The 18732-nt window shown below is 38.1% G+C and overlaps 1 protein-coding gene across 1 annotated transcript in view; it reads right to left on the bottom strand.

Annotated features, from left to right (window-relative positions):
* Positions 1-3672: 3672 nt before the first annotated feature.
* Positions 3673-18732, bottom strand: part of mvb12bb (multivesicular body subunit 12Bb) — a 51743-nt gene continuing 36683 nt past the window's right edge. The window contains exons 7-8 of the mRNA XM_088334970.1: positions 8643-8704; positions 3673-3810 (exon numbers count right to left, since the gene is read on the bottom strand). Coding sequence (XP_088191096.1) covers positions 3673-3810; positions 8643-8704 — 200 coding nt within the window. The remainder of the gene's footprint in view (positions 3811-8642; positions 8705-18732) is intronic.

Genomic DNA, 18732 nt, shown 5'->3' with positions numbered 1-18732 from the left:
CCTGGCGGAATACAGAGATGAGGAGGGTGGGGAATGAGTGGTGCGGGAGATTGGGAATAGTGCGTCTAGTTAACTTTGTGTTATTGTTGCTATTCTTATATCATAACTGTTATTATTAACATCATTACAATTGTTGTTATATTATTCGTGTATTTGGTGGGGAAGATGAAGGGGTAGGTAATATAAGCATTTGCTTCTTACTACTCCTTTTCGAACATATTATATAACATTATTTTGTTGTTGAGTTATTGTTTTTGTTCTGTTTTTATTTTGATGTTCGAATAAAGTTTTCATTCATTCATTCATTCACTTTTTTCAGTAACAGGTACTGTAACACTAGAAATTTGTAACTCAAACGTGGTTACAACATTATGTGTTACTCCACTACTTATTAGAAACAGTTTACGATTTTCAACGCCATCACATTGTTAGTTTATCCCCATTTGTTTAGGATGGATTATATAACCCTTAGTTCGTCACCATCAACCGTGAGTTGGCATGTTTGTACGGCCCTACAAAGTACAGTGGTACCTCATTTCACGATCGACCCATCTTACAAATATTACGGTATTTGAAGTTCGCGTCCGACTAGAAATGTCCTTGTTATATGATCAGTTTTTCAGTATTCAAAGTCAGTGACTCAACCACTAAAGGTTTGCGCACGTATGCACCAACAGTGTACTGCTTGATTTATAAGCCCTATCAACTCCTTTGCATGAAATTGTCAAATGGTTTAGTCCGTTAAAGCATTGGTTGCAACTAGAGCTCAGTTCATTTCCGCCATTGTACATTGTTTACAACTATAGTTACAGTACAGTATTTAATTTGCATCCATGGGTCCTGCGAAAATAGAAGGGAAAAAGAGAGCCAGGGCTCCACTTCCGATCGAAGGGTAGCAAAATATTATCTCAAAATATGGAAGTCGGTTAAAGGTTGTGAGGGATAACAGACTAAGCATTTCCACGATCTCCATCGTATTAAGACAAAAAGACCCCCTAAAGTCTGTGAGAGTTGCATAAGAGGAAAAAAAAGTTGCAGATGCTCCCCTACTTACGACCATTCTACTTACGAAAAACGGTAGATACGCCCATTTTTTTTCGGGATGTCGAACAATATCTGGACATTGCTGTAAGTTAGATTTTGTATTGTGTGCACCTTTTTCCGAGTACAGGACAGTGCTTAGTGCTCAGTGATAGTGCTTCTTTCCGATGCAACTGGCGTGTGGCGCTGTGAGTGCTCACCCAGCATCCACCTTGAAGAAGAAATCCTCTTTCTCTTCCTAGTTTGTGTGTAAACATACTATACTGTATCTCCAGCACGCTAAGAACTTTGACATTTTTATTGCTTAATATCTCGTGCTTCCATTCAATATGGTTGTTGTAAAGTGTAAAGATGAGGCAAGTCGATTCTTTTGAAGTGAAAGTGGAATAAAGCTACATTCCGTTGAGAAAAATGGTTGGATCGTTTTTTTTCTGCCACTTTCTACCCGGAGGAGGAAGTCGCTTGACTGTTGAAGCTCATCTTACAAAAGTAGGTTAAACTTAACTTTATTTATCTTTGTAAAGCATATTATTTTATGAAATATTTATTTTTAGTACAAAACAATACAGGTTACTATACAAGCCTTAAAAATACTTATATAAACCTTAAACATACATTACAATCAAAACATAGCCCTGAAGCAACTTACGAACATATTCAACTTACGGACGATTGTCCGGAACCTCGTTCGTAAGTAAGCGTCTGTACTGCGTTAGCTGCACTCCACTGACACTGTACTCGCGGAGCCCATATCGCCGTCGATAATTAGGGAAGCATTCACCTGCTAGGAGAAACTACAAGCTTTTGTCACAAAATATGTCAGCCTTATTTATTGTTTTAGTTATGCTGTAGTTAATTAGCGATGTGGTAAATCTATTAAATGAAGACCTCCCAAAGTGCTTTACAATGTGCTTCACACTTTCCCATTCACACACACACTCATACACCAATAGCGGCCATGCAGCCATGTAAGCCGGCGACCAGCTTATTGGGTTCAGTGTCTTGTCCAAGGACACTTCGATATATAACATGGAGGAGCCATGAATCGAACCTGCGATCTCTTGATCCCAAGATGAGCACTCTACCTCCTGAGCTAATGTCGCCCCTAAACATTAACTGAACAATAGGGTACCTACAGTTAAAGTTGATTTAAAGGGGGTTTTATTTGCATTTGATGACCTTGGAACAGATTAATCCCGTTTGTATTCACTTCAACGGGAACATGTATTTCAATTTACAACTGTTTCATTATGCAACGTCACTGCCTAAACCATTTCAATTCTTAAATGGAGATACTTCTAAAGACACCTTCTTAAGTACAAACATTTCGCCACATATACTCACATTTAATCCTTATTTAAAACTATAATATAAAAAAACAAAATCAGGGTCAGCCTAAATACACAAACTTGGTTGCGTGTCACCAGCAGCAAATGGTATGCAGTGCCCTGGAAGGAAGTGGCGATCATTGAGAGATATGTAGCTTATAAAGGAACAACAAACCAATGGTAAATCAATGGGCCAAATGGAACCAAATCGTTTACACTAAACATTTTCTGAATTTTGGTCTTTTTATTTGTAAAATAATTTTTTGCAATACACCTTGCCTGGAAGGAAAGGTCTTAGACATTACTCAGCAAATGAGAAGGAAATCTTTGAGTCGTTTACAACCCATAGACAAAGTCGATGGAGTGTCTTGGTTAAGTGTCCGTTTGCAAGCTCTCAAGGTTACACAAGACAAGAAATATGAAGGCTTCTCTGCTTCCACTGGTTAGTTTACACATGTTCTTCTATTTATTTTGTTATGTAGCAGTTTCAGGTGGTCGACTTCATTGCGAGTACCGGTATGTAGGGTAATTTGAAACTACATATTTACTTTAAGAGTAACGCACTACTTTTGAGTGACAGTAATCAGGGGTAAAGGAATTGAACTTAATAGAAGATATGTAGTTACTTTTTCTCAGTAACAAGCCCAATAAAGGTGTCGACCTAAGTAGCATTGTTGGTCTGCTTGTGTATTTTCTGACGTCTATTCAAAAAACACAAAAAAAATAAGTAAAAGGGGAAAATAAATGTAACAATGAATGTGTGTAAATCCTTGCGAGTAGAATGAGCAGGAGTCACGCACAAAAAAAACTTAATGAGAAGTTAAAATATTGACATGGTTGAATCAAATTATTTTGGTTTTAAAAGGGGGTAATGCAGATTGTTTAGTTAAAATATTTTAGTTTCTAAAAATGGAATGAAAACAATAATAATTGCTGTTCATGTTACTTGCCATTAATTAAAAAAAATATCTTAAGAATATTATTTTTAACCGTTTAACTGTTGTTTGCTTTGATGTAAGCAAAGTAACTGTGGAGAGAGCAAGTCATGCTTGTTGGCCACACAAACTCAATCTTAACAGGGTGCTGATTGGGAACTAAAAGAAGATCAAAACATCAGGAACCTAAAACATTCCCAGAGATGCTTGATTGAACTGTTTGTGGAAGAAGAATGAGGGAATGAAACTCAAGGGCTTTGGAATGGTAGACAAAGCTTTTAAGAGGCAGCGGTTGCCTAGCCAGGGCATGCTTTTATTCAATTGGGGCTTAGTGGAGCCAACAGGGTCTTGCTGTCTCAGACACTTAATTACAAGCCCAAGACTGTTTGCTTTGCATTCTGGGCCACCGGCGGCAGCTGCAGCCGGGCGTTGCAGCCTCTACTCACTTCCTCGTTGATGTCTGCCAGGGATTTGATCGTAATGCCCATTAAATTGACTTGCTGCATCTGAAATCAAAAGCAGTAAGGGGAGATAGAAGGGATGTATAAGGGGGAGTACAAGGAACATGGTGGTTAGGCTCATGGCTAAGTAAGCATGCTTAAAATCTTTAATCCTCTCCCTCTGTGTCAATACCGAACGGCTATGGTGACAACTGCCGCTAGCCAGCCAAATGGACTTTATTGAGCCAGTGCTGCCTGAGTGCATGCATTCATCAGTCAGGGTGAGGGAAAGAAATGGAGAGCAGTTGAAGATAGCACAGAAGAAATAAACTGCAAGAAAGGAGGAATGCAGAGGATACAAAAAACTTAAAGCGCCTAAGAACGCACAGAGCGCTGTTCCCCACACTTGAGCTGAGCCATTTTCTGCACCACTCAAGTTGTCTGGGTGTTTTCAGATCATATAAGATGGCAAATACCAGAGCCAGATAGCAATTACCAAGACGAGTATACACTGTATTGTTGTGCCTTTTACTAGTGTGGGAAGGAAAGGACCAATGAGTAATCTGCGTCTTAAAATGTGGCATAAGCTCTATATTTCAAGATGGTAGCATCAGGGTACTTTGGACATCACTATAATTAACCATACTGTGAGAATATGGCCATATTGCAACACAGATGTGAGGGGTCGTTTTTCTATGTCGTTGTCATTGGTGCTTGCCATGAAATCTGACCCAAGTGCATTTACTGGTCATTGTTCCTCAAGGATTAAAGGGAACTCCTAGTGACTAGAAAATGAGTTAGATGACTCTGAAAGGGACTGTAATATGTTTATATTCACCAACACTCCCTTAATAAATGCCTAAAGGTTTTCTTTTTAAAAATGTAACGTTTTGTAACGCAGGAAAAGAAAAACAAATCTCAAGACTAGTATGTTTAGTCTGCTGCTGCTTTATCTTTACTTTGGACTAAGTTTTTGTGCATTAATAAACTGCTTCAAAGCTCGCTTTACATATGTGTTCTTGAAAAGTTTGCCACTGTCAGTTTTAAACACGAACATGTTTTTTTTTATGATCAGAGCCAAATTGTGTTTGTACAATAAAAGCTCCCACTTTTGCATGCCAAATGCTTGCAATAAACGGGTGTTTGATAAAAAACTTGCTTTGCAGTTAAATTCAGCCTGGATGTTGCACGGTGCATGCGTTCTGGGCCATCGTACCAGCACTTTGACTTGATGAACGTCATCATCTAGACTAGAACCTGCTTTTTTGGTAAAGATTTTGGGGCAGAAGGCTGTAATCAGTCCGGGAGTTTTTTACCCAAAGCCGGTACACTTAGCTTTGGTGGAAGATTTTGAATGAATGGAACAGCAGCGAGTTCTTATGATGCATTTTAGGGAGAAATCCAGGTATATGTTGAAAAGTTAACATAAAACACAATTTTTTTTTTTAAGAAAATTATATAAAGGTTCTGATAAAGATGACAACATATTTAACTATGTACGGTATCAGTAATTTGAAAACCAAATTGCATTTGCCTTAACAACAGATTGTTAGGCTTTACACTCAACTCTTCGCTACACACTTCAAACATCAAAATCCTCCCAAGCAAAACATCGGTCTCTGCAACCTTGTTAATGACAATGTCGTTGTCTATTGACATGAACATTTCCTTTTCAGTGTACATCAGCATGAAGGCCTCCAAGAGTTCCTGAGACAGCGAGCTTCTTAGCCCAGATTTCACAGATTTTAAAGCAGAGAAGCTTCACTCAAATGGCGCATAAGTACGGGAAAGGCTAAACAGCAATTTATATCCCAGCCCAATGACATGGTAGACATCTGTGAGGAAGTAATATTGCGAGAGAACCTGCCTTTTTCTTCTTTTTCTTTTCCTTTTTTTTCTTTTTTCCAGTTTATTTCTGCTTTTTCTAGCATTTTTCCTCTTACTTTTTCCTGCTTTTCCTTCCCTTTCTCATGTTCATATTCTTTTAATCTTCTAGCTTCTTACTTCTTTTTCCTTTATTATGCTTGCGTGGGTTTTCTCCGGGCACTCCGGTTTCCTCCCACATTCCAAAAACATGCATTTCAGGTGAATTGACCGGTCCAAATTGTCCCTAGGTATGAATGAGCGAATGAGTTGTCTGTCCCCGTGTGCCCTGCGATTGGCTGGCAACCAGTTCAGGGTGTCCCCTCCCACTGCCCGAAGATGGCTGGGATGGGCTCCAGCCCCAGCCCCCCCGCGACCCTAATGAGGATAAGCGGTACGGCTAATGAGATGAGATGAGATGGTTTCTTCTTTTTCACACTTTGGCCTTTATTCTATTTATTTTGTTTCTTTTTTCATTGTTTTCTCTTTTTCCTTTTTAGTTTTATTTGCCCGCCAAAATTACTTTTGTGCATAATTATACATGAAAATATTTAATATATGGATAGAAACAACAAAGACAAAGGAGCTGAATCTTTCTGCTCCCAAAAGCCTCTTCGGATTTAGTGAGGCGAGCTGAAAGAGCCGCTTCTCGAAAAAAAAAGTCGGATTTCCCTTCACTACGAGTTAATTTTGGTGTGAAGAGCTATCCGGTGAAGGCATTTAACTGCTAAATCCTGCAAACACGAATCACAGCACACTTCCCGGGTAAACAAAGATGACAGGCAAAAAGTGCAAGATGAGTGAATCGAATAACAAAAGTCCCTGTTTAAACGTGTCTTTTTATTTTCTTTGCTTTTCCGTCTCTATCTAGCACTTTTCTGCCCTCATTCTTATCAGTCCCATATCATTCGCGCTGTTCTATGTTATTTTTGCCGCTATAGAAGAGTGGTGGCGGGCCAAACCAATTTCATAAAAAGGTAAAACTCACATCACATGTTGCAATAAACGTAGCCAAATAACTGATTAGAGAAATAATGCACTGGAATGTTTAGCAAGTGCAGGTGACGGATACATGTTCAAATTATTTTTCTCATTCGTCCAGCCCAAGCTCCACCTTTACATGAGCTGGTCCTTCGGGAAATCGACCGTTCTTCCCGATTAGCTACTCTGGCATTTCCTATACTTAGTGTTGATTAAGGGCTCTTACTGTGTGTTGATTCCCTTGCAACATCCATTGCAGCCTGGTCACCGTGGAAGGGGGATTACTTAATGTGTGGTTCCTACTCAAGACATCTTAATTTTCCTCATGCCAAGTTTTTCTTTCTTTCATGTTTCTGATCAGGGGTTATTGCAATGGCGGTCTGTGCAACCCTTTGAGACTTTAAGTGATTAATTGCTATACAAAGGAATATATCACGACTAGACTATAACTAAATTTACGACTTGCTCTAAATTTGGGTGAACAAGTTGAAATAGTACACAGTAAACATTAATGAAGAACTGTCACACGTCCTGATTTGCTCCTGTTATACATTCTATGAATTATGTTTGGGAAAAAAAGGCAAATTTATCCTCTAAACGGGCATCTCAAACGTTTCCAGACTTCAACAGGGTGTTTTTGTATTTAGAACGCATGCGTTTTGGAAAAGAGCAGCTCACCATTTTACCCGGTGCCCAGGAAATTAGTGAGCAGCAGCATGACCATAACAACCTCTTTGGCGTTGCGCTGTTTTCCTCCAAAAAGTGCCCTCAGAAACTTGCCGCCAAAAGCAAAATGCCAATCCCCTGTGGCACCGCATGTGGGTGGTGCTAAGTGTACGCGGAGCTGATGTAGTGGAGAGTTGAGTGGAAAGAAAGAAGAGCTGCACATCAAGTGTGTAAATGCAACAAGACCCACACTTTTTAGGAAAAGGTCACAGTCCAACATGCCTGCCCTTCGTCTACAAGTCAAAGTACTATATAATATACTTTATAGGTTGTTTTCTTCAGGCAGATGCTTACATTTGAGAGCAGATGTTCGAGTTATTTTGCACAAGTTATATGCGGTAAAGAATAAGGTCTTCCCAATATCAATGTGATAATTACTTTCCTGTTTGCTCTAAGCGACCTCTTATGACTGAGGTGTTATTTCAAAACATCTTTATTACAAAATGTTGCCCTTAATAGCCAAGCTTTTTGAAATATTCAGAAAAATCTACTAAATTTTCTTAAAATTTTCACTAAAAGTAAAAGGTATATTTAAGTATTTTGTATTCCAGTAGAGTTGTTGTGCTTAAGAGAGCTTCTGCTAATCGCAGGGAAGAGGACTAATGCTTAGGAGTTTCCTGAGCAGAAATTGGAAAAAGGTGATTTGTGTTTAAGTATTTATTTATTTACAGTATTGTACAAAGTTCATGGGGGTACGCGCCCCCCTTCACAACAAGCGGCTAATCATCACGGCAAACGCTCTTCCAGCAAAATAAGATTTTGGTTTATTTCCTAAGCATCAATCTATCTTGAACAACATATACATTTCAAGACACTTAGATAAAACTTGTAGAAAAACGAATTTGGAATGGGACCTTTACACAAGCTATACATTGGGCTAGATGTAAATGATAGTTTCATGGTTTTAATGATCCAATGTCAGCTACATTTTATTTTGATAAAAATGTTGCTGTTAATCAATCACAGCTATTAAAATTACTTTTATTCACCTAGCTGCAGTGGTCAACTATGGTGAGCTTTTATATCAACAAGTAGACAAGATTCTCAGTTTGCTAAGGTACTGGAACTTTATAAGGTTAATATACCTTGTGTTTTCGAAACTTTCTCTTTCCAGGTGCAACCACTTCAATTCATGATCAGCAAGGTGGAAACAAATCTTCAATAAGTATTTGTCATGTAATATGCCTCTAGATTTTTACAACCTTGGGTATCATATGCATACAAAAATTTGTGCTGCCAAAAGTTAAAGAATGAAATCTGTGTTAAGCCTTGATGTTGCTTCAACTCAATATTTATATATACACTATAAGTATTTTGCATAATTTTACCTCTTTCTCCTTTGATGTATCACATAATCGCGGAGCCATCCCAAAGGGCACCTCATCCATAGCTGCAAGAAATCAGAGTAATATTTTTTTTCAAATGTGTCTTTATATGCAATAAGTTTTTATTTATTTTGAGGGTTTGAACAAAACTACATGTGGCATAATGAAGCAACAAAGCTATCAACATCTCCAGGCCCCCCGACAACGCCCCCCCACCCGTCCATGGAGACAAGATGAAAGCCTTTTCTTATTCTTTGCTTCTATCCTCCAACCCTTCCCAGCCGTCTTCCACTTTAATTACTCGTAATTATTGCTGATTTTGTCTTGTCAGTGAGATGTTCACCTCACAAACAAAGACACACTTACGCCCGCCCAGAAAAATTGAAAAAAGAAACACATAGCGCCCAATATCAAATTTGCATGAAAAAGAACCCACAAAAAAAGGTAGATCGAAATGACGACTTGCCAAAAGCACCGTGGAATAATTAGCATTTGACCAAATAAACGAGCTTCAACAGAACTATAATTAAGTAGGCCTGTAATTAAGTGTATGCCCTTTATCATAATGATCATGGTTAAAATGGTGTGATGGCTGCCAGTTGATTATTAACAGTGCAACCCAGTACTGCTTGCATCTTGCACTGGAATCAAGGTGTCACCACTGCCAGGCGAGAGAGCCGGGCTTTGTTTATAGAAAAAACATTAGGGCACAAATTAACACAAGGTGACAAGAGATACAAAGCTTTGGGCTGACTGGAAAACTGCAGCTGCTTGGCCTCATTAAAAAAAAATCCAAGAATTTGGAGCTTCGACACTTGCCACAAAGTGTTTTGACAGAGGCCCCATATATCTGGGAGCGCTTCCAAACTGTGTTCTTCGGTCACTTGGCTTGGAGAAAAAGATTCAGAAGTTTAAAATGAAGCTGCTAATAGTTCTTAATGTTGGAGCTTGCATTTTTGGGGATCATTTTGACATCGCTTGTTTTGCTGTGGTCAGGAAAACATGTCATTGTGATCTAAGAATAAACTTCTGATGCCCGGGTCCTGTCACGATTATTCATTTTTTACCTGCAGAATATGAATACAATAATGAGAAAATTACCATTGTGTGTGTGGAAATGCCTTACATTTTTTACTTTTTTTTTCTACAACTATAAAAAAATAATCTGAAACTGTCGAGAGTCTAACATATTTTTATAGTGAAAATCAGCTACAGCACACTTTGCATTTTTTTCTCCAGCTATCAAGCGCTAATTACACATCTTGAATCATTAAAACTGCCATTTCAATGACCAGGCATTGACGCTCTCAAAACCCGACCATTAATCCAAAATTAATTTGTCTAACATATCAATGTCAAAAATGTAACTTTTAAATTTTTAAAGAAGAAGATGGAAATATTTGTTTTTAGCAATTATCTTCCAAATATTATACATGTACACACTACTTCATTAGAATTCACTTTTTCAAATAAGTGTGTGACACTAACTTAAGGCAGTGACAGTGAAGGTTCTCCATAATTGTACATACCCAATGTTTTCATAAGAAGATACTGGCATTCTCACGGTCGAATGAATGGAGCAAAACATTCAACGTTGACTGTGTTTTTGTAAGAAATTGGCATTTTAGAATGGCCAAAAGCTTCATAAAGTTGATCTAGATGACTTTGAACCATATCTTTTTTGAAAAACAGTTACCCAGGAACTTAGTCTATTATAGGGAACATGGTCCCATGGGCACTAATGTAGAAGCCCATGATCTAAATTCTGTGAAAGTTTAACATTACAAAGTTCTGGGAAGAGCCTGCGTGTGATATTTGACCTTTTCCATTGCTGTTTGTTTAGGTAAAGATTGTCAAATTCATATCTAATTGTGACACCGGCTACCATTATTTTGTCATCTTTGAGGACTACCTGGTCCGGGAATCTGAATAAACCATTGGTTCGCTCGACCCTGTATTGGATATAGACAGTACACTCAAATTGTTTTGCATCTTCAGCTAGGAGGAATACAGTGTGCACACAATATTTATGAGAAAAAAAATAATCTCAATGCATTTGTTGGAGATTTTGTCCACTTCCTTACAGAAAATGCAGTCAACGTGGTGAAAAATTATAAAAGGCACTTCCTCCTCTTTATTTTGATAGTCTTTTCAATGACAATACATACTGTACAAGTCAATTTAACTTGAAACATGCTCCTAATAACAAAAGATTGAGTCAATATGAATTCAAAATTCACACAAAGAACGGTTTCAGCTCTCACACGCCAACACAGCACACTCACTGGATGCAGAGAGTGGGAGTGGAATGCATTTGAATCAATAGACAGCCGGCCATGGACTACCGAGATTGCGGCAGTTGATGGATATGCCTGGCGTGGACAGATGGCTGCATGGCACCGAAGGCCAGGGACTTTCCTTATTGCATTTAAACCTGATCTCACTTTGTATTCCAACATCATCCATTCCAGCGGGGGCTATCTCACATCCAGATGAATGGAAAGGTGCTGAAGATGACTTGGTGTTAAGAAATGGATATGTGCACCACAGTAGGATTCAACACAAAGGGCAAAAGTAATGTAAATACAATCTTGTGGCCCGGAACTCCATTATAAAGCAGCTCGACTGGCCAGGCTACGGCCCATTACCTCTTCTGTATCGCAGAATGGGAGGATTGGGTAGTTACTTGGCGAGTGGAGTATGTAAGGGCAGTCAGTAGGAAAACGTCAGCTCAGATTTTCGGCGCGATGAAGGCAATGATCACGGCGGTGAGCACATAGGTGGCGTTAAGTAAGGAGGACCCCGCGGCTTGAGTGATTGTAGTGTAAAGAACGGAGTCAGCACGGGCCCCGTGTGGATCATTGCCTTATTAATGGCTCCGTCAGGTGCGATGAGCAATGGCTGCATTGTCATCTCCAATCCCTGGGCACAGATGAATGGCTGTTTCAGGGCGGGAAGGGCTTCCTCATACGCCGGTTTGAGCGCTAATCCCTCACCTTTTCGTTGTTGGATGCGCTGTCGCCCAGGACTTTAGCGATGCCATACATTGCCTTTTGTAGGGCTCAGGTAGACGCTGCCGAGCACACAAGCTTTATAGTGTTGCCCTCGGACACAGACCGATGGCAAACAATGCACGCTCGATCGAGCATGACCCATATTACCTGAACCACATCTCAAGAAAAGAATGGTGATGAACTTTTATTTTACACTTCAGCAATCCAACATTGATCTTTGCTAGTGGGGTTTTCAGCTAGATTTGTATTTGATCAAGAGTTTGATGCAAAAAAAAAAAAAACACAGAAAAATGTTTTTTTAACACAAGTGGAGAGCATTACCGGGAGCATGGTAGAGGACAGGAAAAACATGAAGAGAATAATCAACACAGCCCAGAAGATTGTTGGTCGCTCTCTGCCCAGTCTAAAGTACATTACCGGCTTTCTATACCATAGAAGAGACATTGACATTATAAAAGACACTTCCAAACCCGGCCACCACCTCTTTGACCTGTTGACCTCTGGTAGGTGCTACAGATCTCTCAAAACAAAGACAAACAGGCTGAGAGAGAGCTTCCTTCCCAGAGCCATCACCACCCTAAATGAGCGCACAAAACTGTGAAAACCTATCTTACAACCTATTTTGAGTTACAGCTTTTTTTTGTGCAAAATTGTATTGCACAAGACCGTTTGAATATATTGTCATTTATTTTGGGGTTTTTGTTGCTGCTAAACTATATTTCACTTCTTTTCATTGCCCGACGTTAAAATCAATAAAAAAATGCACACGTATTTAAAAGTAAAAAAACATGTATGTTTGGAATGAGCCTCCCACTACTGGGCCAGTCGAATGGTCTGCATCATGCTATTCTAGCAAAAGAGAATAAGGGGGCATACAATGTTTTACATTTAGTATCAACTGGAGGTTTTTCAAGTTTGAGTTTCTTAAAACTGCATTAATAAAAGGCATTTAATATTTTGAAGTTATCGAATTTGACCTTTTTCTGGATTAAAAAAAAACTTAAACAATTGTTTGGAATGTTATAGTGAAGAACAACATTGCCAAATGTTAATTCGTTTTTGAAGGTTTTCATTGACAAAAAAAAGAAACATTTCTTTTCTCACACGATAATTGACAACACATATTAATACTAGAGAGCTTGCTCCTCTTTTCAGTCAATAGAGTCACACTTCACAACAAGTAAAACTATATACACAAAACAATAAAACCTGTTATAATACAATGTTTATTTTCCAATTTTTTATTTGGATTTGTTTTTGGATTTAAACAAGAACATTCAAACTATACAAGGTATAAGATATAAAGTACCGTATTCCTGTATCTTATTGGTTGTTTTCTTCAGGCAGATGTTTACATTTGAGAGCATACATATGAAAATCTTTCTCTTTCTCTTTCTTTACATATATATATATATATATATATATATATATATATATATATATATATATATATATATATATATATATATATATATATATATATATATATATATATATATATATATATATATATATATATATATATATATATATATATATATATATATATATATATATATATATATATATATATATATATATATATATATATATATATATATATATATATATATATATAGTTGATGTTCCTGATAGCATAGCCGTATCATTTTGTCCCTATAACGCATACTTATATCCAGGGTTGGGTAGGGTTACTTTAACTTGATTACTTTCAATTACTTTTGGATTACTCCAATACCAAATATGCTAATAAAAGACAAAAGAAACTAAATATGAATACAATTATGACTCACAACACGTGGTAAGCTTTCTCCCCTGGCTTTGATCTCTTTGATCTCCGGCAAAACTAACATAAAATGCGATGGAAACAAAATGAAAATAAATTCAAACAGCTTGCCAACATCATTTTTGCTGTTCCATGTATTCCGTTACTCCCCAAGCCTGCACAAAATTTAGTAATTTTATTCATATTTAGTTTTTTTTGTCTTTTATTAGCATATTTGGTATTTGAGTAATCCAAAAGTAATTGAAAGTAATCAAGTTAAAGTAACCCTACCCAACCCTGCTTATATCTAAAGGCTTTTATGTATATATATCTTAATTATAATATACAAATGTTGGCGATCTATGAGGAAGTCAGAAGCCACGTACCAACTACACAAATACGTTTTTGTGAGAGATAATCGTATGTAGAGGATATCATAATTTAAGTTTTATTTTGATTACGAATTGAAATCTTTGCTTGTATTAGTTTTTTGTCATATGCTAAAGATTGTGCAGTGATATGCTTAAAGAAAGAGCAAGTAAAGCGGCCGCAGTAACTTACAAACTTCTCTTACTGACAAGTAACTGACCCAACAGCAGCTTATTAAAAACAAAACACTTACTGTAAAACAAATAACTTTGTTTCAGTTCCCATCGATGCTATGTACGTTGAGTTGATTGTAAGCTGCTTTATTGGCATGCTTATCTGTGATTTAAAAGGGGATGAGCTGTCATGTGCTTTACATTCTGAATGGCTGAAAACAAGAGCTGTATGATCTATTAATTAACCTGACATGCAAGTTTTTGGAATGTGGGAGGAAACCGGAGTACCTACACAGGCACAGAGAGAACATGCAAACTCCACACGGGGCGATTGCAGTAGCTGGAATTGATTCCTGTACCTCTGCACCATGGGGTTGCATGCTAACCACGCAGCCACAGTATTTTGCAGTATATATTTTGGAAAATATATAATTTAGGTTCCGTATGAAGTTATAATTTGGCACCTGCGTTACATATGAAAAATTTACAAGCAATGCAACTCTGATAATATATTCATTTTTTTCAACGTGCCTGATCTGAATGTAGCCCCGGCTAGACAATGCACCACCACTCATGTCACTCTGACTCTTTAATTGAAGAAGATTTTCTATCCGGACCACAGTGACGCTATTCTGGTTTCAGAGTCTCTCTGTCACCTTTGCGGATAATGGCAAGGAGAAGCAAAGTAAGTGGAAGCGGACCCCCCTATGCCCACTCACAGCCCTTAGCCGCGCTCTGACACAAGAAATAGTGGCCAGGTCTGACAGCATCTCGGAGACATATTGTGGTTTATTTTGTCGCCTGGGCATGCCATCTGTGCCATTCCAATGGAGGGTGTGCGCTCAGGATGCAGAGAGAGCGAACGGATGCCAGGCTGCGGGTACCTCAGTGGCCCCGCAGCCATGGCAGGTCATTAGTCAAATTGCCTAATGAGAGAGAATACAAATAGCCCGCTTGCCTGACAGGAGGAATTTTGGAGGTGTCAGAGCTCCTGACCCATACTACCAGAACTGATGATCGTGGCTATTTTCAGATTATGACAAGATGGCTCAATGAAATTCATTCTTCTATGGACCCTTCCACTTTTTCCCCCCTGACTTTTCAGTGTTTGAGTTTATTATTTTAAAATTTGAAACATTTGATTAGATTATTGATCCATTTTGATTTTATGCATGTTGGTTTTTGGGCAGATCATTTGCCTTTGGAAATGGGATATTGTCGATGTCAAAATAATAATAATTGAAAAACCTCTTGAGATTTGTACATTTTTACCTTTAAAGGGGCCGTATATACACTGCAAACAGTGTTTTTTTTAATTAGGAAACTATAGTGAGCCAGATTATTTTGTTCATGATTTAGAATTTCTTAATTTCTTGTTATCTTAATTACAGGTACTTTATAAATCCTGATTAGTGTGCGAGTATTTGTATGTGACTTTTAAGCTCCGAAACGGCAAAATCTATTTTTGTGAACATTTAATTTAGGCATCTCTGAGTGTCTTTGGCTAGGTTTCATGTCAAGGCACTCCCAACAAATACCAACAAACATCTGCTGTTGTGTGGTCTGTTCTCAGGAGGTCTCCACCGCCCTCTAGTGGCTAAATTGGGGACTGCAGCTTCTGGCCACTCCAAGCAGCATAACCCAATCTTCGGTCGGCCATGTGATGTACTAACAATGAACAATTTGGTTCATATTACTGCTCATTTTAGTATTTTTTTCTTAATTTACTAGAAAAAAATAACATGACGTCACATTTTTTTATAAAAATGAAAATAAGTGGCCAGTAATACAGGAATACTATTTTTGCAGTGCAAGCGTTTATTTCAGTAATACAACTTTAGTGGTAAAATTGAGCACAAATTTAAATGAAAAAGGAATATATTTACGTATGTTCTGAAGTGAAATGATCTTATAATGGCAGATGCTTTTGCAAAATGTAAAGTTGGGTGTGTCATCGGAGGTGTCCTTAAAAAGTCTGCAATTGAAATGTTTTCTCCATCAAGCATATGTTAGTAATGTCCAACTGAGTTGAAAGAGCCCTTATGCTTTATTTTTCTCTGTGCCCATGCAATTTTATCTTACTTTTGTCAGATCTGGTTAGGCGGAATACATTAGGTTTAAGGAATGGGGCCGCGTGAGAGTGCTGGATAGTGACGTCATTCTCAGGTTTTTTTTTTTTAATTTCTATTTGACGGTTCAGCATAGAAATGGCGACAGGAAGTAAAGGCCTGGTTCTATTAGAGTCCAAACGCCAACCCAAAAACCAAAATGATGAACAAAGAAGTTTATCTGAGCGCGTCTAAGAAATCATGTACTCGCACGTGTGTCATTAATCAGCTGACTGTGGCTGCGATCAAGACTTTAAGCCAGGGAATGGCGTCAGAGAGTATAAAAGTTTTAAATTACTTCTAATAAATGCATGTACTTGCAGGTGCATCATGAATGAGGTAATTGAGCCTCCGATTAAGACTCTAAGCCAAGAAATGGCGTCAGAGAGTATCAACATTTCAAATTATGCACACCTCATTCAAATGGTATTTCAAATACTTAAATTGAATACAATTACTTCTCTGCCATGTAAGATCGCCAAGTTTATTTCAGGTATTATTTTTTTTTATTTTAATAGAAAAACAAAATAAAAATGTTGCAAATTAACCGGCAACATTATCCTCTAAAGTAGTTGATATTATTGTGTATTTGCTATGTATGATATCTGCACACAATGCTGCATTTTGAGGTTCCCAAAAAAAACTTTTTCAATATAAATGTATTTGTTGTAGTTAATAGCCTATATCATTAAACGTTTTTAAAATAGCAAGGTGTTTTGGAAGAAAATGTTCCTACCAATAAATGTTATTTGAAATTCCAAAATCCAAATTAAACTCACTTTTCTAGAGATACACCGAGAGACCTTATGTTGAATGACCCACTTATCTTTCCATCTGAGACACACATTTCTAAAAATCAGGACTTAGAAAGGGAGCCATGAAGCAGTCCCAGTTGCACCCTGGCCCATCAATCTTCCAGAAAGTGGGCAAGAACAGATCACCTATAGTGAGTTTAATGCTCAGTACTCCGAGGATCTGCTAAGTCAGGAAACTGGAAAACCGCCTTACTAATTATGTTTGAATAAAAAAAAGGGTAAGGGATTAATTTCAAAGGAACAAAGGCTGAGCAAAACCCTTTAAACCATTTCCAATCCGTGTGATCCCTTTCCCTGGCCTGCTGTCGCAAAATTAAACGGACTACCAGGCTTTAATCAGCACTCTGCAACACTGTGTCTTTTCTGATTCTGCCAAGGCACTGCACCAATGCCCAGCTGTGGCTGCTGGTAAATGTGCAGCTGAATGTCTGTATAAATGGCCACCGCCTCTCTGGACAAGTGTAAAAGCTGGCGGAGGGCTGACGGTAAATTGCATATGCCGGATGGGACACAGCAGAAGGCATAATTACACAAATCCCTTCCTAATTAGCAGTTTTAGGGGCAAGCTAACCCGTAATGATGCGAGCAATGTGGTGAGCTCCTAAAAGGCCTCTACCGATGTGGTTATAGTTCCACAAAATGGTATGCATGAGGCCTTCGTAAATGCAGAGGTGAGGTTTTGACCACAAGCCAAAATCCGACCCGACTTGATGAACACTTAAATAATTATTTCTTATCCAAGCATTTAACCAATCACATTTCAGCCATGACTTATTGTCAGGGTCAGAAATCTACCCGGAGGCCTTCAAAATCAAATATGCAAGCCTTGGTGGATAAAATAAGTGATGATAAAGCCGTTGATTTAGCAAGTCAGTTTTCAAGTTGGCGAGTCAACGCCTGCTAGCAGCCCTTGGGAATGTCAGTGGTGTCACAAACTATGATTGGTTAGGGGGTGGTAACGGAATAATTACAACAAAAAAGTAAGAAAAAAAAATTAAAAAATCTGCATGTTTACTGCTTCTGTCAAACTGACATTTTCAGCCCTAAATCGAATAAAAACCTATGTCAGATATACGACACGACAGTCTCAACTTTCAGAATGAGCTTCGATGGTGATAGAAAATAACTTCTTGATGGAACTGAAACACACGGATAATCTGTGCAACAGAGTAATTTAAATCTTCTGTAGGATAGAAAGGAGGAAGGATTTTGTGCACAAATAAACATGATTTTTGGTTAAATGTGTCTAAATGAGTTAAATGTGGCTATATTCAAAATGATGCAATATTATGAGGTTATTATTTGTTTTTTTTATACGCCTCACAGCTGTTTTATCACCATAAAATAATTATTGAGGGTTGCCTTAATTCAGACATAGCATTACTGGTGTTGATTAAATCACAACTTTGTCTAGAATATATTTTGCCAATAAAAAAAATCTCGATAATAAGTTCATCTTCAGATTCTAATTTTACCAGTATTATCCTCACCCACAATTCCACAAACATGTGAAGAACAAATTTGAAAATCACCATCCTTCTTCGCCGGTTGGTTCGGTCTCGGCAACCCTGATCCCCCAGTGAGCAACTTGCCCTCTAGACCAAGGAACAGCAGGTCCCACATGCTTACGGTTGGCATTATTAAGTTTTCCATGCTCATAGAACCAAGCAATGTAAAGTGGCATCTCATGCGGTGAGTAATGAACGGTGCCAGAGAAAAAACAGGAGGGATGACAACCTTAGAGGCCCGCTTGGCAGCCACTAACCTGGGCCCATACCAATGTGTCCTCCCTTAGAACCCATCCGCCAATACTGTGCTGTAATTTGTCATTAATTATGATCATAAGAAC

The sequence above is a fragment of the Urocampus carinirostris genome, chromosome 5, assembly GCF_059441175.1.
Source record: "Urocampus carinirostris isolate Australia breed hairy pipefish chromosome 5, RoL_Ucar_1.0, whole genome shotgun sequence".
Lineage (NCBI taxonomy): Eukaryota > Metazoa > Chordata > Actinopteri > Syngnathiformes > Syngnathidae > Urocampus > Urocampus carinirostris.
The sequence above is the reverse complement of the archived record's forward strand: the minus strand, read 5'-3'. Positions and strand labels throughout refer to the sequence as shown.